Source organism: Cryptotermes secundus, unplaced genomic scaffold (assembly GCF_002891405.2).
Source record: "Cryptotermes secundus unplaced genomic scaffold, Csec_1.0 scaffold468, whole genome shotgun sequence".
NCBI classification, from domain to species: domain Eukaryota; kingdom Metazoa; phylum Arthropoda; class Insecta; order Blattodea; family Kalotermitidae; genus Cryptotermes; species Cryptotermes secundus.
The window spans coordinates 3,003,054-3,028,749 of record NW_019721526.1 but is presented as its reverse complement, the minus strand read 5'-3'; the positions used below and the strand labels follow the sequence as shown (position 1 = coordinate 3,028,749).

General features: G+C 37.4%; 1 protein-coding gene across 7 annotated transcripts in view; it reads right to left on the bottom strand.

Moving 5' to 3' along the window:
- LOC111875528 (copper-transporting ATPase 1) overlaps positions 1–25,696 on the bottom strand; it is a 151,423-nt gene that overhangs the window by 19,471 nt on the left and 106,256 nt on the right. For all 7 annotated transcript variants that reach the window (XM_033755848.1, XM_023871853.2, XM_023871856.2 and 4 more), the window contains 7 exons: positions 25,516–25,675; positions 19,505–19,673; positions 18,060–18,328; positions 16,358–16,500; positions 15,302–15,505; positions 12,505–12,654; positions 11,380–11,450 (listed from right to left, as the gene is read on the bottom strand). In XM_033755848.1, coding sequence (XP_033611739.1) covers positions 11,380–11,450; positions 12,505–12,654; positions 15,302–15,505; positions 16,358–16,500; positions 18,060–18,328; positions 19,505–19,673; positions 25,516–25,675 — 1,166 coding nt within the window. The remainder of the gene's footprint in view (positions 1–11,379; positions 11,451–12,504; positions 12,655–15,301; positions 15,506–16,357; positions 16,501–18,059; positions 18,329–19,504; positions 19,674–25,515; positions 25,676–25,696) is intronic.

Sequence of the window (25,696 nt, the reverse complement as noted above, 5' to 3'; positions counted from 1 at the left end):
TGAAAAAACAGTCATGCTTTTTTTTCTTTCTTTCGTGCCTGAATAGCTCTCATGTTTGTAAGGTTTAAAAGCGTGCATATGCGAAGACAATTCTCAGACACAGAATGTTGTAAACATAAAAAAGGTGAATTTCAGTTGCCAGGACTTGAAAAATAAAATGCAAATTTGATAAAAATGTGTCAGTAAATGTGAGATGAGTTAAAATTTAACATTATTCTTATGGGTATATGGCTAAGACCATAGAAAAAGTGAATAAGATTGGGGAAAAGGTAAAGTCTAAGAGGCAAAACTGAAGTTACACCATATTATGTATGAAAATCAGGCCTTCTGAAACAGCAATGATTTCAGGGGAAAAACATACTGTCAGCTGTGAAGGTGTATGAAAATTCTGGCTCTTGCCTAATTTAACGTAGTATTCAAGCATCTGTATGAAGGAAGACAAATATCAGTGAAAATGGAGATTTCATGTTACAAGTCATAATTTCTATTAATCATGTGACACTAGATCACAAGGGTAAACAAGCAGCTGAGTAGACTCAAGTTATGTTAGGTCCAAGAGGTGCATAAATATAGAAATAGGCATATGGAGGACGCATTACACATAATACAGCAAATATCTTAAATCAATTGAGTATAGTTGGAAAAAAATGGATGAAAATAAGAAGTAAGAACTGAGAAGCTCTATAATATTATTTTAAAAGAACACTATAAATTTTGCAATAATATTTGTGCTCAGATATTATAAGCTTATATTGTGCAGTGTTTGAAACTCAAATATAAATGTCTGATCTTAATTCTGAAATTCACAGCAATCCCTGTCTTGATCACACATACATAAAGTGATTGCCTTAATCAGAATGATTACTATAACACAATCATCTTTATCAACCACAGCTAGCTTAATTCTAGCGTACATGATTCTAACATTTTAACACTTCATTTTACAAAATATTTTCATTGTGAAAAATGGATCCATTTTAATTTTCAATGCAATGTAATTTATTTATGAACCACATAATAATAATCTATATGATCAAAAGATGTAGTTGTAAACAATAAATATTACCACTGACATGCTAATTATTTTATTTTATGAACTTTATTAATAAACTGTTGTGCAAATAGCTACCTTATACCTCAATAACATAATCAAAGATTATATCCTGTTGTGTGTGTAAAAATCTTAAGAATGTGACCATCAACACAACAGATAAATTAATATTGAAGTGAAGACAAGCATATATTAATCTGTGCCTCATTTATTATATGCATAAACTTATGCTACATGGTATCCTATGAGAACTACAAAACAAGTTGCTCATAAAATTGGTTATCTCAATATGGATCCATATTGCATGATGTTAGAATAACAATGGGTTTAACACTGTGTTAAAACCTACATAAAGTATAAAATTATGGTCTTTTCTTAAAAAATGTGAACAAGTCAGTTAGACAAGTGCATATGATTGTCATTAGTTAAAACTTTTAGTTAAAATATTTTGAGATGCTATGGCTTTTCCTATTATGGTATATGCTACGAGGGGGTACCCAAAAGAAACCAAACTTATTTTTTTTAAACTTATTTATTCAAATTTCAAGCACAAATCTTCATTCCCCTTCAAAGTACTCTCCACTTACACTAATACACTTGTCTAGTCTTTTATTTCATTTTTCAAAACATTGTCTCAATTCATCTTTTGAGATGCTTAACAGCGCCTCCGTCGTTTTTTCCTTTCATGTCTCTTTTCATTCGAGGAAACAAAAAAAAGTTGCACAGGGCAAGGTCGGGTGAGTATGGAGGGTGAGGAACAGGGGTCATACCATTTTTGGTCAACAATTGTCGTACAGACAGGTCTGTGTGAGCAGGGGCATTGTCATGATGGAAAAACCAGTCACCCGACTGCCACAAATCTGGCCGCTGAGCTCCAAGTCACTCTCGACAGCTCCACAATTTCTTCAATGGTCCGTCGTCGATCTTCCTTGATGATTTCACGAATTTTTTCAACATTTTCATGTGTTCGAAGGACGACCAGAACAAGGTTTGTCATGAATTGACATTTCACCATTTTTGAAATGGGAAAACCACTCAAACACTTGAGTTTTCCCCATAGCATCGTCCTTGTACGCCGTTTTTAACATTTCAAGAGTTTCTGTTCCACTTTTCCCGAGCAAAAAGCAGAATTTCACCGCTGCACGCTGTTCACGAAAATCAGCCATTGCAAAAACGACGATCCCACAAAACAGTTGTCACTATAAACTCTGCCGAAACTAGTCCTTACCTTCTGAAGCAACAGTAGTTGGCTTATCGACTCAGGAATGTTAGCTCTATGGGCTCATAGCGGCAAAACGCGGTACTACAAAAGCTCTGCCCACAAAAAAAAATAGTTCGGTTTCTTTTGGGTACCCCATCGTATATAGAAATTTAGATGAGGCCATCTTATATAACCTTGTTGTCAGTTGGTGTTCTTCAGTGCTTCGAGGTGACTGTGTGCTGAAATATTGGTAGAGGTTTTCTTATTGGCCTTCTGTGGCTATTCTACTGTGAATAACCAGTGTGTCCTGTAATTCACCTATCTTATGCAGCATTATTTTTGGATAAATTTAAAATTGCGTGAATTTTCTTAATTTTATTAATATGGTCTTGAATTTGATTTGGTTCATCCTGGTACTAGCGATAGTAGAAAAGATTATTAAATGCTATCCAGTGTGATTGATAAATATTGTGTTTCTTTTAATCTTCCATCCTTTACATGTTTCGGTCATAGCGACCATCTTCAGAAGGACATTATCAATATATACAGAAACTACTATTACAATGTCATTGGTCATTATCAATACATACAGACATTACTATTACCATGTCATAAATATAAAATATTATCCTTTAAAAATTACTGCGCTGTGCATGAATTATTATAATTAGACCACTTATAAAGCACAGTTCAGATATTTGGGAACAATGATAACAGAACAAAACCTGATTCAGGAGGAAATTAAGAGGCGATTGAACTCGGGTAATGCTTGCTACCATTCAGTCCAGAACCTTTTGTCTTCTCGTCTGCTGTCCAAAAACATAAAAATTAGAATATACAAAACTATAATTTTGCCTCTAGTTCTGTATGGGTGTGAAATTTGGTCTCTGACATTAAAGGACGAACATAGACTGAGGGTGTTTGAAAACGGGGTGTTGAGAAGAATATTTGGACCGAAGAGGGATGAAGTGACAGGAGGTTGGAGAAAACTGCATAATGAGGAGCTTCATAATTTGTACTCTTCTCCAAGTATAATTAGAATGATCAAGTCAAGGAGGATGAGGTGGGCAGGTCATGTAGCACGAATGGGGGGAGATGAGGAATGCGTATAGGATATTGGTTGGAAAGCCAGAAGGAAAGAGACCACAGGAAAGACCTTGCATAGGTGGGTGGACAATATCAGAATGGATCTTAGAGAGATAGGATGGGATGGTGTGAATTGGATTGATCTGGCTCAGGGTAGGGACCAGTGGAGGGCTCTTGTGAACACCGTAATAAACCTTCAGGTTCCATAAAATGCTGGGAAATTCTTGAATAGCTGCAGAATTGGTGGTTCCTCCAGAAGGGCTCAGTTCCATGAGTAAGTAAGTAAAGACTATTTACAAAGTATGGTTTAAAAAACTTTTTATTAAAATCTAGAACCAATTTGGTTCATGTCCTTTACACTTCTTCTCTTTAAAGGAAGATGAATGTATGCCAGGTCATGGTTCTATTGTTTGAAGAACAGGACTTTTCATGTTCAGTTGTTCAGGACATGCTGTGTTGTTTAACAACTTCATGCACATCGTAGAAATTGTTATATGATGATATTTTATACCTATGACATTGTAATAGTACTTTCTGTAAGTACTGATAATGACCAATGACATTGCAATAGTAGTTTCCGTATGTGCTGATAATGTCCTTCTGAAGATGGTTGCTATGACTGAAACATGTAAAGGATGAAAGATAAAAAAAAACGTTTATCAGTCACACTGGATGACATTAATAAGCTTTTATATGGTCTTGAACGGTTTCCACCATTGACTTAGTATTATGCTAGTAACAGCACAGCATGATTGAGACTGAGAAAACCAATTTTACAAGCAACTTGGTTTATTTCTCATAGGATGCAATGTAGCATAAGCTTATGCATATAATAATTAAGTCAGGTACAGTTTAATATATGCTTTTCACTTGAATACAATCCTTCATTTATCTGCTATGTTGATGGTCACATTCTTAGACTTTCAGATAATCAAACAGGATTAAGTGATCTCTTTTATTGGTTCTAATTCTGTTCTTCAGATACTCGAAAGGTGACCTTGGCAGCTAAGAATAACTACTCACTCCTATAAGAGACCTGTGAAGGTTATGACTAAATCTTTAGTGCACAAACAAGGACTCAAGGTCACACTAACACAATAAGCAGTGCTTAAGTTTGCTTGGATGTCAGTTATCAGAGCACTGGATTTTATTTTTTAATTTGTACAATACATTACCTAAATTAGGCACCTGATTATTTTATCAATGAACCAGGCTAATTATTCTAATAAGTATTTAGCAGCTAAATATTTCTTTTTTCACTCACGATGGGTGAACTTATGTAACTATTAATGAGAAAATAAGAAATGGCAGATATTATACACATTTGCCAAAACTGACACTTTTAATAGTGTGTCTACTTTCAATTGGTAATATATAAAGGTAAAAAGGTAAAGCTATGCCTGTAACAGGCCATGGAGGCTCATAGGGTTGTGAGATGTCGAGGCTCCCACATTTTCTCTAGACAATCGGCTCACAGATGACAGTAAGGTTGTCAGCCTTACGTGCCAGCCGCCCTTTACTCCTCAGGAGGATTCCTGCTACTCATTTATGTTAGAAGCTGAGTCAACCCCAAGCATAGTGCGGCTGGAAGGATTAGGTAAATTGAAAAATCGACCTCATTGGGACTCGAACCCACAACCTTCTGGCTTGTAGCATAGTGCCTCAACCAACTATGCTATTCTGTCCCCCCCCCATTGGTAATATTCACAATTTAAAATTGTTAACTTCAGTATCTGTCATGATGTCTTCAGACTTTGTTCCTAAGCCTCTCTGCATTAGATAACTGGAAAGCATCCTCATCTGACATCATTCAATGGCACACTTCATATTATATGTTTCTTATTTATGTAGAAATAATTTAGGACTTTTCATAAAGGATAAATTCTTACCAAGCATAGAATTTAGTGAGTACATTTATTAAGAGTATGGTTGGTTAAAAATCTAAACTGATTAACAACCCATAAATAAGTATCTGAACTTAAAACATAACAATTAATTTCTTTTGCAATGAAGCTAATCAGTTCTGTGGAAAAAATACACTTTGTATTCAGTAATATCAGGCTTGAATTTTGGCCTGCTAACAGGCTCTCCTACTGAAGTTTTTACGATTCCTCAGTCCTTCCAGGTGAATGTTATTAGAATACTTCAAAATAAGATACAATCATTCTTTCACATTCCTTTCCAATTTACTCATCATATTCCTCACGTCATCTGACACTGCATAACCTTGACATTGACCACCCAAGAAGTAATTATTTTATTTGTATTCCAGGGTTTCCAAGCAAAGTAACTGCTCAAGACTTGATATCCTGACTGAGGTCTTTCTGTGACTTTACTCTTGGCGAATATTATAATACCACCCTGAGGAGGCCACATCCATTTCCTCTCAAATCCTTGACAGCTTCCTTGCCTGCTTGTAAAATTACACTAATTTGATTTGATGTTAAATGCAGTAGCATTGTGATTGATATACTGTCATTAAGTAAAGGACAATATTGGAACCTTAAGATTGATACGATGCCATTAAAGAAACGACAAACCAACCTACATCTTGGCAGATGTCATAGTAGCATAAAATAATTTACAAACCAATTATTTTGTCACCAAAATCACTGAGGTGGTATTAGATTTGAGCTACACTTGTCAAGATCTGGCAATAAGCATGGTTTATTGATGGGTCAGTCACCATTCTATCCAGGCACTTCCAAACCCACAATATTAATTTAATTAATTAAATTATTATACATTTCTTTATATTTATGTTATTAATTTAATGTGTTTGGAATATATGTTCTGGATGTAATTAAGCCTGAATATGAGGCACTACAACGTCATTTTCATTATCTTGTACTATGTAATAGAGTGTTCTGAAGTTCTGGGAGCTGATGGTGTTGAGAAGTCTGGGCTTTTGACAGTAATGATTGTTTTGGGGAGCTTGGTGGAAAACTGTTCCACCCTCACACCTGAAGTATTGTATTTCCAGATTGGGATTTCAGTTAAAACTGACTGCCAGTGGAACTTTTATTAAGTAATTATGACACAGTCATCTTCTTTAAATTTTCTGATCAGTGGAGAGTGATAGGTTATGTCCAAGAATATGGTGGATTCAAAACTCCGAAGGTATGCTAGAGAGGAATGGGATGCCATCTTGAAAATAAAAACATGGTTGCTTCTTAAAGCTGACTCATCTGGAGAATCTATCTGAGTATTCTTCAGCAGGAAATTCCTAACACTGGGATTATTTAAGATGTTGTATGTCTGTGGACACAAATGTCTTACACACATTTGTTGCAAAAGCGGGAAATTTGGACAATGCTGAAGAACAACTTGAAGCAAAAGGCCTGTCTGGTCGATATTTTTAAGTAACATTGGCAGTAATATGCTTTCTTCCATTTAAATGTTGTTCAACAATAGATTTTCCATTTGCCTGACAAAAGAGAACTTCATGATCAGAAATGAATACATCACTGAATTCACTAACATATTGATGTAAAGGGTAAATGGAACTAGATTTCACAAAAAAAAACTTCCCACAAACTTGTGTCTAATACAGATCATCAAAAAGTAGCAGACCATGGTTAGAGATCCATCCTTGCAAATCATCAAGATGCTTGGCACAATAAACTGGTGTTTCACTGGCATCTGTATTCACAGCCATAAGACTACATGTCAGTCATATAAAATAATGGTTATGCATGAGCAGAAGAATATCTTTTTGTCACTGGCTGCTGAAAAATGTGCATAATGCAGCCATGGATCCACAGCTGCTGTTCAAAACTCATGAGGCACAGTTTTACCTTAGAGGTCACATCAATATATAAAGTAAATGAATATGGAGTGAAGAAAATCTTCACCCCATTCAGCAAGCGTCATAAAACGATGTAAGAGTTAGGGTGTGGTGTGCTGTAAGCATGTTGCATATCACTGCCCTGATATTATTTTCAGAAAACTGTGAATTCAGACTGGTATGAGAACAATATATTGAATCCATTCTTCAAGGAACTGACAGCTAAAGAAAGACAATATGAGTATTTCCAGCAAGATACTGCCAGAGTACATACTGCCAACAAGTCCATGTCCACTGTATGTGAGATGTTTCAGAGGAAAATAATCAGCAAAGGACTCTGGCCTCCAAGATCCCCTGATCTAAGTCACTGTGTATTATCCTTGAGAGAACTCGAAGAGTAACAAGAATAATTGTCATACTGCTGAAGAACAATTAATGTGTAATTGCTTAAATTTCTGGGGATGAACTTCAGAGAGTGTGGCAAGACTTGTTTATGTGTTGTGGAACATGAGGGCCAAAAGCAGTTACTTCTAGCAGTTCTTATAAAATATGTCAAATCTGTGTTACTTTCTTACAGTAATCAAATATGAATTTCTACGTAAGCAGATGATATGAGAGTTTGTGACACACGTGGGCAAAAAGCATGAACAGCTGTCTTCATGGTCAGGAAGTGATCTACAGTGACACTATCATGACAGCATGTTTCCACCTCAGCTGAAATAACTGGGAGATTATAGAACCTGTTGAAATTTGTGTTACTTCTACTAAGTCATTCTGTAAATGGAAACTAGACCAATGTCCATTTTAAGATATTGGTTGATCAGGTATAGAATCAAATTGAAATTTGTGGTTCTCATGGTAGTTGAGTATTCTGATCATGTCTTCTGGGATGTGATGCTGTGCAGTTTGTTGGATGGGTACAAATGTTTTTGAGGAACCTGCTGCCTTCATCTTCAGGGGAGAAGACTCTTCTACCTTGAAGATGGAAGAGGTAGGTTTCTCAGAGACATTGATACATATCTACCATACAACATGGTGTCACATCCCACAAGAGAGTACTCTTCAAGTCACAGCAAATAATAATGTTGAACCATAATGTCAGCATTATTTTGCCCATTCCTATTACCTGGTATTTTGGAATGGTTGGACTGAGCATGATCTTGTAGGATAAGCATGTTTGGATTTAGGACGGAGAAATTGCATCACAAAATATCTCAGCAGATTAAACTTTTAAAAAACTATCATTCTGTGGGGGGAGCCAGATTTTACCTCTCTACTTTCTTACAAAAACATAGAAGACTCCTGAATATCGGAGGACAACTTATCCACTTTGTAGTTTAACAACAGAGCTCATGAATTACTTAATTTCTTTACTGTATCACCATATTAGAAGCAGGCATGTGCATGTCTCAAATTTTCAAGACCGAATCAAGAAAAAATTCTTGAACTTGATTTTAATGTTAATTTTTCATTCTCAAACTCTGAGAACTTTCTTTGTGAGTTAGGGTCACGTCAAAATAGTATAGCATTTGACTGAACGGAAGATGAGTATTGCCTCCTTTTTAAGGGTTACAAATCTATAAGCTGTTGTCATCCCTTTGTTTTCAATCCATATAAAACTTTAGCATGTTCACAGCACAGATCACATCTTGCTGTATCGTATTAGGTGAGACTTCCAGACACAAGAGACAGTAGTCTATTTCAAGGTCAGAAGCTGCAAGCTGCCACGAGGTTGTATGAAATACCGTTAAGTTATGAAACACAAATGTTGTAATTTGGTGATTTACAAAATCAAGAGATTCTGTGCTAATGTGTGTCACTCAACATAAAAATGGCAGGTCAAGTCAAGAAAAGGAGTATTAGTGTGAACTGGAATAACACATAAAAGTATCAAGTGTCACAATTATGGTTTTTATTTTAAGATTATGGTAATTAAACATAAAAAACAATATAATTATGGAGTGTAAAAAAATGCAGCATCTCCTAATGAAAACGGCCAAAACTGGACACAACAGAAATCAGAACTTTCCAACTCAATGCAAAAATTGTCATTTGTACAGATTCAGAGACAATGGATTGTCAATCATGCAACATAATTACTCAATGAGAAGATGAAATTTTATAGTCGAACTCAGGGAAATAATGTGGAGTAACAGGTTCTCTTTATAGCAAAGGTCTTTTTTTGCAAGAAGACACCATCACTGTTGATGAAATGCCAGTGTATTTTGACACATCATCCAGTTATGCCATTGATGATGTGGGTGCAAAGCCTGCTGTCATAAAAACATTAGACAATGAAAGATGTGAGTGACTAATGCTGACCAAGTTGGCTCACAGCACGAAGCTACTGCCATGATAGAGAATTGAAAAGACTATGTCTAAGGCTTGGCTGCCTATGAGGCTAATAATCATGTCTCTAACTAAGGGACAGATGACTAAATGAACCGATGAGGGACTGGTTACAAGTTGTTTGGGACAGGAGACCAAGAGAAGTGTTGAGAAAACAAGGAATGCTTGTGTTGGTTGCATCTGAAGGTAATTTGACAATGGACACCCAAGCTATGATTCATGCAGTGAATACTGACATTGTGGTCATACTTCGAGGGATGACTTCACAACTACACATCCTAATGAATAATTCTTTTAATAGTAATTTGAAACAATTGTATTTTAAATGGCCCTTGGTCGGGGACTATATTCTGACACCACAGGGAGAATAAAAAGGCCCAGTGTAAAACAACTATGCCCATGGATCAAGACCATGGCAACCTATATATCCAGAAGTGATGGTCAAAGGATTAAAAAAATGTTGTATATCTGATGAAAACGTCAAAGAAGATGGGAATGTTGGCACTGAGCATGAAAGCACGAAGTGAATCCGAGATGAGATGGGAATTGTGAAGACACTTAAGCTGAGATAATTGATAAGAATGGTGAACAGAGACGGGTGAAGCAGGATGAAGACATGTGAATTCAAGAAATAAAATAACTCCATAAAATTCATGTATGGTATGTTTTATAATATTCATCTTCTTCCATGTATTTATAGTAAGATTATGAAATGAATTCATAAAATTACTTGTTCTGTGTGCACATGTTTCCTAGTGCAGAGTCATAATGCATTCCAGTAAATGTGGCAGTAATGTCAGTGCACTGTGGAGGGGTGGTTATTATTATAAATTACTGCAGTAAAAAGATTTGCACTCTATAGAAAATTCTCATTCTTGTAATCGCCTAATCACAATTAGAATTATGACTCTTAACTTTTTATAATCTCTAATTTTATATATTTTAGAATAATTGTTAACACCATCTAGTGTCATTCAATTTTTGAATATTTATTGCCTTTGCATGTTTCGGTCAGCTGACCATCTTTTATTTGGAGCCCTCAGAAGTCCTTGCAGTGATGTCCCACCCATCTTTTTTAGCTTGTTATGGAGCTGAATTGTTATGTCTAGTTGTTTCCTTTTTTTCTCTGCTTTGGGGCAAACTGCTACATTCCATTTTAACAGAAGAAGCACAAGGACACAAACCGTATCAGTTTAAGATTTTAAATATTAGACATCAATAATATTTTAATTCAAATAATTGTAAATACCTTTTTATGTAAAAACTTCTATGTATGTATTACAAACTTTGTAATAGTAGTTCTTGAACATGTTGATCTTATGCCTTCTGGAAATGGTCCGCTAACCGAAACATGTAAAGCAATAAGTATCTACAAATCGAATCACACTGGAAGATGTAAACAATTATTCTATAATTTAGTTTACTAGTGTGATGGACCCTAATGATTAGAGTTAAGTCTAATTTTAAATTTTATGTTAAATCTTCATGTTATCTACAAGCTTTCTTTTTCATGAAACCCTTCTTTTTATAAACAAATGGCAACCATGACCACAAGGGTAAGCCATCCTGTCTATTTAAAAAGCCATTCCAATAACAATCACCTCAGGTCACATTTATGGTCTTCTTCTGTGTTACTGTTGGACAATGTCTATTAAAGTAAGATAATATTAATGATAAAACAAAAACTAGATTTAATTAGCAGTCCTGAAGACTGCATCTCTACAAATCATATTTCTGTTAGTCATGGAGATACTGTTATATAAATGTATCACTTAATAACCTTTTACACAGCAATCTCATAAGGGTAGATATGAATGGAACAGTGGACTATAGTGGACTATGTATTACTTTGAGTTACTGTGCACAATCAGGAATTTACTGCATGCAAATGGTTCTGTTACTCACAGCTTTAGAAGAAGAGATGATGCAACCACTGACACAGAACTAAGAGCCATGGCTGCTGATGCCATCCAGGGCTGCAAATATGCGAAACCAAGACTCAGAACAAGTTATGTTAATAGAAATTAATTCCTCTGCATTAAAAAAAAAAGACACACACATTCATTACAATATGAGCAACTTCTCACTTCACTCTATAAGTATTCTTGCCACCAAACGATATCTGCACATTTACTTTAATAATTTCTCAGTTAGTGAGCCATTGAGCTGACCCATTTTCAGTTTCTAAATAGAGGTCTCAATTATAAGAATTATGAAATTTTTACAAAGGAGCCTGGGAATTCTATCAACTAACACAGTTAGATATGGTAATAACACTGTTACAGAAGAAACATTTTTCCCAATCTGAGGAACGCTAATTTGAACTTACCTAGAGTTTGGCTTCTATGGGAACACGATCAGTTACAAGTGGGATACAACATTAAAAATGGAATACTAAAAAATAATATATTTAATTACTGGGATATAAAATATCCCATGAAGAAGAAAAGAATCTGAATGTGAAAACTGTAAAGACTGTCAAATGCTAGGAAATATAAACTCATTACTTTATGGAAGTGAATTGTGGTCGATAAGAACTGACAAGAGAAGACTGATACCAGCAAAATTGTGTTTCATAAGGAGGACTGCAGGAAGTACTCTTTAGGATGACTAAATAAATGGAAAATTATGAGGGATCAACACATTCCATAAACACAATTTACGGAACAAAGAAACTGCAAATAGCACACTGCCAAGATGTGTTCAGATGGAACTACAAAAAAGATTTTATATCACCCACAAGGATGAAGTTTGAAAAAACTTCTGAAATGACAAAGGAATCTGTTTTGGAGGAACATTCTGCTTCCACCTTCAGGGTCAAAGAGTATAATAAGCAAGAAACCAGCATGAAGTGAGCTGCTGCCTGTTTCATGCCTCATCTGCTTCATGGAGGTGATACGTTCCTCCAAAACACTGGTTGATTTTCACAAGACTATACAGTGTTACCCAGAACACAGAGCTCTGCACAGACACTGCTGTGAGAACCTTAAATTCACTTTAATTTTACTGCAACAGAATTCAAAATCTTACCTGCAGAACGAATCCAAAAGGACTAAATACACCAGCTGCAATAGGAATGCCAATCAAATTGTACATGCTGGCAAACAGGAAATTAAGACGAATCCTCCAGACTGTCTTCCGTGAGAGATCCAAGCAGCCAATCACATCCAACAAATCATTCTGCATAACAAATACAATATTGCATAACAGATACAACTGCTATCAGTAACAAAATATACGATTTTAATGAGAATATATGTATCTACAGTACTTTTATAACAACTCCATAGGAAGTAGTGGATTGGAATATGGGAAATTCAACATATGTGAATCTGCTAAGAGATATTCATTGCATGGGTATCTCACTGCATTTAAGTGTACCTGTGTATCTGGCATAAGAAATTATTGCCTATACTGCAACAATATGAAAAAAGAAAAACAGACTTTATCACAAACATCGCATTTGCTATCAAAGATTCTTTATGTATTTTCTTTTCCTATAAAGTGTTCCCACTTTTTTAATTTTTACACAGAAGTTCCCATAAATCAACTTTCTTAATTTAGGTTCCATATTCCCTCTCCCCAGCCCCCAAATCTTAATAAACAGTGCATAGTTACAGTTTTCCTTAATTTACTATACATCATTTGAGACTGTAAATTAACCGTGACTGACATTTATCCCTGCCTGCAGGTCTGCATGTTTACTATAGTAATTATTCATGACTACGGGAAATTAAAACAATACGATGTTGGGGTTATCCAGAAAGTAAGTTCTGAAGGGCTATTGGGGGGGGGGGGACAAAAGAAAAAGAACTTATTACCAAACCATTTATATTGTCATTTGATGTACATAACATACACTACTTTGACATAGTTTCCACCCTTGTTGAGGCACCTGTAGTGGGGCACCAGTGTCGTATTCCTGCATCACACAATGATGCTGCCTACAATGCAGAGTTTTCAGATGCAGGAACACACAACAATCACTTGGCACTAAGTCTGGCCTGTATGGAGGAAAACTGAATTGTTCTTAGCCTATTGTTGCAATGAGGTCTTGCATTATGGTGGCAGCATGGACACGGGCATTGTCATGAAAAATCACAACATCCCGACTAAGTGTGCCATGCTGCTTATTTTGAATCGCACAATGCAATTTCTTAAATGTGTCGCAATGAGACACCTGCGTTGATTGTTGAGCCTTGAGGCAAGAATTCCACAAGCAGAGCGAATTTTCTGTCCTAAAACTCTGTGCACATGATCTTGCGAGTTGAAATGGTCTGTTTGAATTTCTTCTTTATTGGCGATGATGTGTGCCTCCAATCCATGGCCTGCTGCTTCGATTCAGGGGTTACGGGCAACACCCATGTCTCATCCCCTGTGACTAAGTGGCTCAGGAAGTCATTGCCTGCTCATTGTATTGTGCCAGAAAGGTAAACACACTGGCCTGCCATTTCATTTTGTGTTCTTCCATATGAATCTTTGGCACCCAATGTGAACACAATTTCCAAAAACAAAGTTTATCAGATACAATTTCGTGAAGTGACTGAAATTTGTGGAAAATGCGAAGAAAGGGACAAAATGGTGAATTCTCTTGAATCCTTTCTACCACTGCACACACCAAATCTTCATTAACCACAAACAGTTGGCCTTCTGCGAATAATCATGCACATTTCTGCATCCTTCATTAAAGTGTTTCACCCATTTCTTTACCACTGAATCACTCATGGCATGTTCTCCATACACATTGCAAAGATGATGACGAATGTCTGCTAGTTTCATGTTTCTTGCATTCAAGAAACTGATTACAGACCACATTTCACATGCAACTAGTTTCTTGATTTTCTTGAACATTGTAAACACACAGGACAAAGTGTAAATGTTGCTTGACTGTCTGCAAATGGTGTCTGTGCCTTCACAAAGGACCAACAAACTCTGCATGCATGCACACCATTGTGACCATAGAACTGCAGTGGCAATATGTGCAAACAGAACTTATTTTCTGGATACACCCCATAGTTTTGTGTAAATTTGTCCACATGATCTTATAAGCCTACTAAAACATAAAAAGGTATAAAGCTATCCATGTAACTGGCCATGGAGCCTTATAGGGTTGGAAGACTTTCAGGCTCCAGAAATTTCTGGACAATTGGCTAACAGATGGCGGTGAGGTTGTCAGCCTTATGCACCAGCCGCCCATTATTCCCAGGAAGAATCCCGGTATTCATTTATGTTAGAGGCTGAGTCGACTCTAGGGCCGCAGTGTGGTTGGAAGGATTGGGTAAATTGAAAAATTCAATGACCTCAATGGGAATTTAACCTGCAACCTTCTGGCTTGCAGAATAGTGCCTCAGCTAATTACGCTACCACATGCCACCTTTATAAGCCTACTTCATTTCCTTAAGGGAGTAGAGCCAGCTAAAAGTGCAACTCCAATAATGAACAAGTTCCTTCCTTTGACTTGAAACTATTCTTTGTTAAAAAAGAAAACTAATTCTGTATTTGTGTACAATAATCAGGTATTCCAGCTCCTCATAAACTGACGCACATGCATATTGCCTGGAACAGAATTTGAACCACTGCGTGTCAATGCCATTGACACTCATATGCATCATGAGCCATTTGGAAGGTTCCTTTGTAGAGAAGTAAAATACACTGGGTAGAACTACTATCTGGTGCATTATAAATCATATTAACCCCCAAGAAAGACATCTGCTCCTGGGGAAAGTTATGCACTTAGTTAAGGCATCATAAAATGTCATACTTTCCTAAGTGTCTTCTTCCTCAGACAAAAATGAAACCATACATAAAACTATCAAAATGTATATACCCTCATGAGAACGACGTCAGCTGCTTCAACTGCAACATCAGTGCCTGATGAGATGGCTATTCCAACATCTGACTGGGCAAGAGCTGGTGAATCATTAACTCCATCACCAACCATGGCAACCCTGTAACCCTGCTCCTGGAGTCGCTGAATCTTGGCAACTTTATGCGAGGGTAACACTTCAGCAAATACCCTGCTGATGCCAACCTGACAAAGGAAGACATATTTTCAGTCAAGGTAAGGTTTCCGTCAACATAACAAATGTAATTTTACCATCAGTCAATACTCAGAACGAATTTTATTTTCTACTGCTACAACTTTAAGTCCTCATGGGACCATTATCAGGCAGTATTATGATCGTAGAGCTAAAATTACTGAACTCCTTAATATGGATCCATATTTAATGCAAAAGTCCATATTATAAAGTTATGCCTAAGTTAGAATGTAAGAATTGCAATAATGACCTTATCAAAATATTAAGCATAATCAAAGAATTTGTTTTAAAATTTGTATTAAAGTATTAGAATGTAATGTTTATCAAAGCTGAATATATGCTGGACAGATACTGTAACATGTTTGGAGGACTGGAGATGGGGTTTGGATTGGTAATTGGATTTATTAGATCTTCACTAGTTGTAACTACACTTATTACATTATTGCGGGTTTACACCATTTACACTCCCAACATGCTAGTCTCTTCACTCTATCTGCACTGTCTGCACTGTACATGTTATACATACATTTGGTATCTTATAATCTTCAATTACCCAATGATATATTCTTTGGCTGATAAATTAAGCCACTATAAGTTTGAAACATTTCTGAGGGGGCCTCATCATCAAGCAGTGATGTAGACTGTTACATCATAACTAGAAAGTTACTAAATTCTGTTTTTGACATAAGATGCAAGCCAAAACTGCAATACCAGAAACCTTGTTGAACATACAGGACTGTTCTTCTATAAGACTGCCCACTCAAGGTACAACATATGCTTGAAGATGTTTCAGACAAAGTTTAACACTGGCTGAGCACTGTGTATGGAACAGATTAGCAAGTTACCTGTCGAGCTATAGAAGTTGCGGTCTTTCTATTATCTCCTGTCAGCAAGATTACTTCAAGTCCCATTCTCTTCAGTGAGTACACAGCCAGATGTGCTTCTGGCTTCACCAGGTCTGCAACACTCACCATGGCAACCAACACACCTACAAACAGTTTGACAACCTGGTTCTAATTCTGTAGAATTTCAATGACAAAAGACAATGTGTACAACTACAAAGATTGCTACTGGAGGTTTAACTTCAGTGGTTAGCACACCTTTTGCATATGGGAGGTCCTCAGTTTGACTCCCGTCCTGATAATCAGCTCTTGACAGAAGTGTTCAAGACATTCAATTTGTATACACAAATGATAGAAAAATACACTAGAACAGACTACAAACCCTTCTTCTCACATTTATTACTTATCAAGTTTTACCATCATCCTGTCACTTCAGATTTGATGACAACTCAGTGTTTTTTTCAGTCAGTATGCACTGGTACACCGACTGATGAACAACAAGGCATGACCTGACCTGGGATCAAACACGGGTTGCCGCAGTGGGAAACTGATGACTAACTGCCTCAGCTATGGCATCATCTTTGGCACATGTGTTGAGCTGGCATCATGGTTGAGACTTTCAGTGTCAACATTGAACACTACTCTGAAGAACCATGAAGAATGAGAAAGAAGTTACATCCAATGTGGACCTTCTTCCATGAAACTGAAATCACTGAATTGTTTGCCATTTCACTTGCTGCATGGTCCAAGCAAGCAAGCACATTAGGGTAATGCTTCCACAAAGGCCACCCACCTCATCTGGGAATAGCCAACTTTTTTGGCTTCCAATGCATGATAGACAGATTTAAGAGGAGCCACAACACAGATTGGAAAAATTACAGACTATTGCAAGTAATTGAAGCACTCAACTAGATACAAAACTTGATGCTAAAAATCACAAATTCTTGCTCTTCATTGATCAATGTGCTGCTCACCTGAAGAACACAACATTTCTCATAAATATCTAAGTTGCATTTCTCCCAGCTAACTGCATCAGCCAGCCACAACCTATTGATTTGGAAATCATCCATGTATTCAAGTGCCATCAGAGAAAGCAGTTGATTCAGAAGACTGTAGCCATGATAGGTGGGGGAATGCTCCAACTTGTATCTGGGAGACCAGCCATTCTAACTGAAGTTTTCTGTGGCTTTCCTCACCATCTTTGAGACAATATTGGAACAGTACCTTAATCAGGCCATGATGGATTCGTTTCAAATACTTAATTCATCATTCATCTGTCACTCTAGAATGTGATGCTATATAACGTAACTGCTGACAGCATCATAAAATAACATACAATATGGCCAATCAACACCAAAACAGGAAAGGTGAATAGTGTACCCTACTTAAACTTACTATTATCTAAACTTTATACTTAAAATCCTATTTCAATATCATTCTTCAATCTTCATCTTGGTGCTTCAAGTAGATCATTTTCGAGAGGTTTGTGAAAAAAAATTTTCTCGTGAAAATTACACGTACAACTGATCCTAACCTTGATAAAACTTCCCTAAAAAATCTTGAGAACTGTACAAATTGTAAAGTACTTTGCTAAGTAACAGCCTTCATTTCTCATTCAATTCAGCTTTCTTAGGTCAAAATATTTTACTTCCCTGGAATTTACCTGAGACAACTTATGATAACACAATGAAATCCATGGTATTACCATTTATGGCGCAGATTACAGCTGTACGACCCAGCTCCTCCTCATCAGTCATCCTTGTATCAACTTCATGTGGCACATCCACTGCATTGCGTTGCATCCACTCTCGATTCCCAATAAGAACTTCATACTGGTCTGCCTGGGTAGCATGTTTGCTGTCAATGTTCAGTAACTGTTGCAGTTCAATCAGTTGCTTCTCTTGGGAACCCAGCATGCTCTGCACTATATCAATGCCGACTCCATTTACAGTGAAGTTCCTTATGCTGATGTTCCTGTAAGACAGACATGTAGACTGAATTAGGTTAAATGTTAAACAATCTGTTATTAATGCAACACAGCTCAAATCCATGTATGTAAGTTCAATTTAAGTTCAAGATAAAGGTAGGTTACCTACCTTGCAAGGGTAGGTTAAGAAGGGCTTCAAAGGGTAATAGTATAGTATAGTATAGTATTTATTGCATTCAAGCAAATCCAATTACAGGCCAACACCACTGGACACAGAACAAGTCAAATATCTTCAACAAATGCTCCAACAATGGAACTAGTCAACATAAAATATACATCACCCTAAAATATACATAACACTATACCATGTTTAATTGTAAATAAAATAAGTTAAAATTGTAATAAAAACACATTACATAATAAATTCATTCAACTTAGTGGCTTATATATCTCAAACCATAAAAGATCACACATCCATCAATTATAATGAGGTATGTTTATTACTTGGCATACCAGTCAAGTTGGAGATTATATCTTACATGTTCAATACCAAATAAAACCAGTCAAGGTATAAGCTTGCTATATACAATGCAAGTATCAGTGCAATATCCTTGAATGTACAACTGCACATCCAAACAATGCATGCAATATTGAATGAACATAGTAAATTACTACTCATTTACACAACCAAAATATTCATCCAAAGTATAAAAGGATTTTGAATGTAAAAATGCATTTAAGGCCACTCTAAATACCTTATTATCATGTGCTACTTCCTTTATTTTTAATGGGAGACAATTAAAAAGTTTAATTCCATAGCAATAAGGACCCTTCTGATGAACTGTTAAATTTGTCTGAGGGCAATATAAATCTAAACCGCGCCTTGTATTGAGACCATGAATCTGTGTTGATGTATGGAATAGACCCTTATTATTTACAACAAATATCAATAAAGAAAATATATATTGGGACTGGAGTGGCAAAATCCCCCAATCCCTAATGGTATTAGACTCCACTAAAGTCTGAACACATCATATGTGAAAGGAAATACAGGCATCAGTGCTAAGTTACCCAATGTTTTCCAGAAGTAAAATGCAAACACAGTTCATGTTTTGAAAAATCAGAACTCTTTCTTTCTCTTTTTACATTTTGTAATATTACAAACTGAATTTAATTTCTTCTTGCTGACAGAATGACACTCTCTGAAAGTGAAGTATACTCACCTAGACTCATTCACATAATTGATGAGTGTCTCCGAACGTGCTGCATAAGCCAGCATGTTGTCAATGTTGGACACTGAGCATTTCAGACCACATCCAGGAACTGCTTGGAAGTTACTACACTGGCCACTCACATCTGTCCCTATTGTCTCTTTTACATACTTCACAATTGCTGCAATGTAACACACACAAACATATATTTACAGATACAATATAAGGCAAACAATGTATGTGTTTCCTACATGTTCAATAAGTCGTGATATTCTGTTCCAATTGTGTTCAAATGAATCATAAGAGTACTTCTATAGAACCAACACGAGGTTTGTGATGACATTAGGTCTGTATTCTTTCAATAAAATTATAAATTTTCATGAAATTTAGAGATAATATATCACAATAGACAACCCCATATTTGTATTTCATTTTTTTTACCATCACCAAAACAAACATTGAGACAAGTATCAAAGACCACTGGATGAGGATATACCACCACAGTCAATAAGTTCGTGGAACGGCCATAAAGCGTCATTGCAGTGCACTACAGCGGATAGGTTGAGGCACGATATGATGCCCTGTTGGTTCATATCTCGTCACAGCAAGAGGCAGTTGTGTGCAAACAGTGTAAGTAGAACTACGACAATATATGATATAAACTCTGTCCTAAGTGCAACAATATATTGTAGGTCTTTCATCTTGCTTTCTTCTACACTACATGTTTCGGCCGCAAACGGCCATCATCAGGTGTTTCAGGTCTTCCTGTATGTTTTTAATTTTAAACTGGGTGCAGTGTAACAGCTACGTGAGTGTATACACCTGATGATGGCCGTTTGCAGCCGAAACATGTAGTGTAGAAGAAAGCAAGAGGAAAGACCTACAATATATTGTTGCACTTGGGACGGTGTTTATGTCATACATCGTATAGAGTGCAATAGGATGCTTAAATATAATATTGTAGAACTATGACCTCTATTGTGAACTGCAGTTAAATCAGTGACGTGCCGTGCAGGGAAGCAAGGGAAGTATTGCTTCCGTAGTTAAGAAACGAAAAGAAAAGAAGTCATATATAAACAATTCAATTTTAAAAATAAGGATGTGAATATTGTCATTCAGCATGTTCCTGCTCAAGGCCATATGCCTCCTCCTCCTCCCTAACCCTGCTTGGTGGGACGGACCAAGTTTCCCTTCATTAATCTTTGCACGAATTCGTCTTATCCAAAGTGACCAAGGGAAGCAAATTTTGGTTTTCTGGCTAGGTCACCGAAGGAATGTGTTCTTTATATGGTTATGTGAAAATTAACTGCTTATGTCTGATTTCAGTCTTGTTGGGTGTTATAGGTAACATTAAGTGTTATTAAAATATTCTAAGTGCATATTTATATGGCGTAAGATTGTATTTGTGATCATATTTTGACACATCAGAAAGAAGTTATCCGCGTTTAAGGGAAGCAAGTGTGATATTGTGGTACAAGTGGCAGGGGAGTGATTAGACTACACGCACAGGGAACAGCTAAAATGAAAGCTCGCAGACAACATGACTGTGACTGTGCAATCGAAAAACTTTTAAAATGGGGGTTTAATAGCAGGGACTTTTCTGAAAAAAAAACAATTATAGAAAGAGGACGACCAACATGCGAGTTGCCAGAACTTAAACCACAAACCAAATTATGTGTGAGGAAATTTAATTTGGAACAGTATTCTAAAACAGAGTGGCTATCTGGGTGCCGTAATATAGCAAAATTGTTTTGTGGGCCATGCTTATTGTTTCTCAATGAAAAAATGTATGGAACAAGACTGGGTTTGGTGATATCAACAACCTTCATAAAGCACTGAAATGACATGAGAACTATCAGACTAATATTATTTCAACAATGCAACTTATGTTCGGGAAATCTCAAACTGACTGTCAACTTAACAATCAAAAGCGCCTACAGCAGAATGAAAATGTGAAAGAAAATAGAAAAATAATGAAACACTTGATTGATATCATCTGCCATTTAGGAAAGTGGCAACTTGCCCTCTGTGGTCATGGCAAAAGCATGGATTCTATCAACCGAGGTAATTATGTGGAATTAGTTCACTTGTTGAGGAAATATGATCGTAAACTCAATGTTCACCTTAAGAACAGTACAGTATTTACAGGTTTATCGAACAGAATACAAAACGACCTTATTGACTCAATAAGTGACGTAAATTTTGGTGAGTTGATTGCTGTCAGTTTGTTTATTAGATACCACTGCTTCCATTACCAAAAATAGTACTGCATGCCACTGAGTCAAATGCAAGTGGCAGAAATCGAAAATGTGGCAGTTTGAACAACAGGCCAACATCAAGTTCTGCCAAAAACTAGGCAAATCCCCTAGCAAAACATTGGCATAGGAAGAATTGGCTGTTGCTACATGACAATGCCCCTGCACATCGCTTTGTTCTTGTCCAAGAGGAACTGACAAGGCAACAGTTCACCGTTTTGCCATATCCTCCGTACTCACCTGATCTCGCACCATGCGATTTCTTTCTCTTTCACCGATTGAAAGCAAAGCTACGTGGTCGTAAATTTCAGTCATCCGAGGAGGTGGTCATTGCCACAAGAGACACTGTACAGGAATTTCCTGCCAACATGTTTCAGCAATGTTTTCGGCTGCTATATCAACGTTGGCAGACTTGCATAGCATTAAGTTCCATGAACTTAATGACTCTACCGCACGCACGCACGCACGCATATATATATATACACACACACACACACACACAAGGTGGTTCAAATATGACCGGGACTGATTTGTGTGTAAACAAGCTGCACTGCACAGCAGCTGTGCGACCTTGAGAGAGTGAAGCCACAACCTCCACCCTCCCTCCTGTTTGGGTTAGAACCTGTTCAATCCTGTCTGGGAGTTGCTAGAGTGATGAGCGAATAGAAGGTACTGCGGAGCATGGAACAATGCATTGTGATCAAATTCCTCATTGGAGAAAATGTCCCGTCCACTGAAATTCACCACAGACTCCAACAACAGTATGGGGAAGAGTGTCTCTTGTGGACCCGTGTGTTTGAGTGGTGTAAGTGCTTCAGAGAGGGCAGAGAGCACGTGGAGAATGAACTGCATGATCGTCGGCTGCGAACATCCATCACGGAGCCAAACATTGATCTTGCAGACGCATTTATTCATGAGAATAGGCTCATCATTATCAAGGAACTTGGAGCAATGCTGTCCATCAGTGTTGGTAGTGCAGAAGACATCGTGAAATATCACCTCCACTATTGCAAGGTGAATGCATGGTGGGTACCATGAAATTTGACAGACGTGAACAAATTGGTGCGCATGCAAGCTGCCAGTCGTCTCCTACAGCAGTTTGAAGATAAAGGTGATGCATTTTTGAAGTCTATAGTGACCACCGATGAAACATGGGTGCACTACTTGATTCCCAAGTCCCAGCAGTCATCATGCGAGTGGTGGCATACCAGTTCTCCCAAACCCAAGAGAGCGTGGAGGAGCCGTTCGGCATGAAAAGTGATGGCAACGTTCTTCTGGGACTGGCAGGGGGTTATCCATTTAGACTTTCTGACAGATGCCAGAACAGTCAATGCAGCTTATTACTCAGACCTCCTGGCAACAGACGTGAAGGAAAAGATCCAATCCAAGCGGAAGAGAGGTGGAAAGCGGGTAGCCTTCCTTCAAGACAATGCATGCCCCCATACAGCCAAAACAATAATAAAAACCCTCCGGAAACTGAAATGGAACCTACTGACATATCTGCTGTACAGTCCTGATTTGGCCCCAAGTGATTTCTACCTGTTCGGAAGGCTCAAATCAGACTTGCAAGGCATGCGGTTTGTGGACGACGCCGTCATCCAGACTGTTCGGGAGTGGATACGCCACCAATCACAAGCCTTTTTGACAAGGGCATCAGGATGCTTCTAGAACGTTGGAAAAAATGTGTTGACTCCAGAGGGGAGTACGTTGAAGACTTACACATGCAAGTAAGTGTTTAGCAATTATGGTTTAAAAAAAAATCAGTCCCGGTCATATTTGAACCACCATGTACCATGTGTGTATATATACACACATGTGCGTGATTACTCCGAAATTACCAAAGGACATAGCTGTAGATTAATTTTGTCTCAAATATTGACTTACATTGGCCACAGTATTACAACAGGTTATGATGGAGAATACCTTTGCTAGTATTGTTGGCTCGTATATGCCATTCTTTACTGCATCAAACATATAATGTGAAGCTGTTTAGTGAAGACATGTACAATATGCTTGTGATAAGTTTTGAAATAAGCAATTCAAGAGAAGAAAGAGTTTGCACCAAGTTTAATTTGAAGCTTATAAAACCACTTCTGAAATATCTGATACATTACGAACAGCTTTAGAAAAGATGCTTTATCCAAAGCAAAAATGTACAACAGGTCTCCAGGACTCACAGATAAACATACCTCTGTGAAACATGAAGAAAACTGCACACATCTATCAATAATCACAATGGACAGTAATGTTGACAATGATGAAGGTTGCAAAACACACAGTGCAAACCACGTGACTGTTAAAAAGCTCTCTCTGTAACAGACCATGAAGGCCCACTGGGCTGTGAGATGTTGAGGCTCCCACATTTTCTCTAGACAGTCGGCTCATAGATGGCGGTAAGGTTGTCAGCCTTATGCACTGGCTGCCCTTTACCCACCAGGAAGATTCCTGGTACTCATTTGTGTCAGAGGCCGAGTACCCCACAGGGCCATAGGATTAGGTAAATTGAAAAAATATACCTCATTGGGACTCAAACCCATGACCTTTTGGCTTGCAGCAGTGCCTCAACCAACTATGCTACCGTCTGCCCCACAATGTGACTGTTATTATTGCAAATGTACAGTACGAAATGACATTAATAATTAGTAATTTCAAGTGCTGTGTGTGTCAAACATGACAATTAAGGAGCAATATAAAATAGGAAATGTGCTGATAAATTACCCACTATGGTGTAGAATTCTCCAGCAGCCAACATACTTTCCTGTGGCAAAGAATACATACGAAACAACAGAAGAATGGTGTTTTTTATGTGGTTCATGCTGAGAACTTATAACCAGGACAGTTAGAGCAATGAGTTCAGTTGAGTTCTTAAAAGAAGGCTGAGAAGAGATGGCTCTATCATTGAGCTGACAGATCAGTTGTGCGGTATTTGCTGGACAGTAACAACGTGAGCACAGAAGCTGAAGAATCACCATTGTTGAGAGCTGTTGCCAAGCAACAACTTCTGAAGACACTGCACACTGACGAAGACTCAGTGTATAGTAATTTGTAAAATGTGGGGAACCGTAATAGCATTCAAGTGCTTGTAGCTCTGAGGCATGTGTATAAGTGGTCAATAAATCCATTCACCAATCCAATCCCTGTCTATACTCACACACATACATGTCACAGTATTTTGGCATATTTACTCAACGCAAGAAACAGAGACACAGCCGTTGCTAGCGAATTGCTCTGAAACAACATTCATTTCTAGGTAATGGCTTGGTAAACATGTTCCTGTGGCAATGGATATGTGTGTAACAATAGAGGTACGGCTGGAAACGGTGTTTTCTACATGGTCTGTGCTGAGATGTTATAAGCAAGGGACAAGGTTAGAGCTTAATCAGTTAGACAGTGAAGAGAAGACTTAGTTGGAGTTATAAGAGTGTTCAGTTGATAGGCAGTGAAGAAAAGGCTAGGAGGATGGTGTGAAATGGCTGTGAGTACATTGTAAAGAAGGCAGGCAGTTGAAAGACAGCCACTGTTCAGAGATGACTTGAGCCCAGAATCTGAGGAAAAGCCATTGTTAGAAGCCATTATAAGGCAACTACTAGTGAAGACACTGCAAGCTGGAAGGCTCAGTGTGTGTGTTAAGTGTGTGGAAATTAGCGATGGTGCTATAATTAAGTGGAATTACAAGTTGTGTGTTAAGGTGCTCAATAAATCGAGTCATCAATCCAAACTCCATATATAGTCACTCCTACATGTGAAAATATATTACATAAAACTTACCTGATGCAATGGGGTGTTCACTGTTCACTTCTGCAGTACCAACAATAGCTAGGAGTTTTGCTAAAGAACATAGTTTCTCGTTTACAAAGATGCTGATTCGAGACACCATTGGAACCCCATGTGTGATTGTACCTGTCTTATCAAACACGATGGCCTTCACCTACAAATGAAGGAGATACAG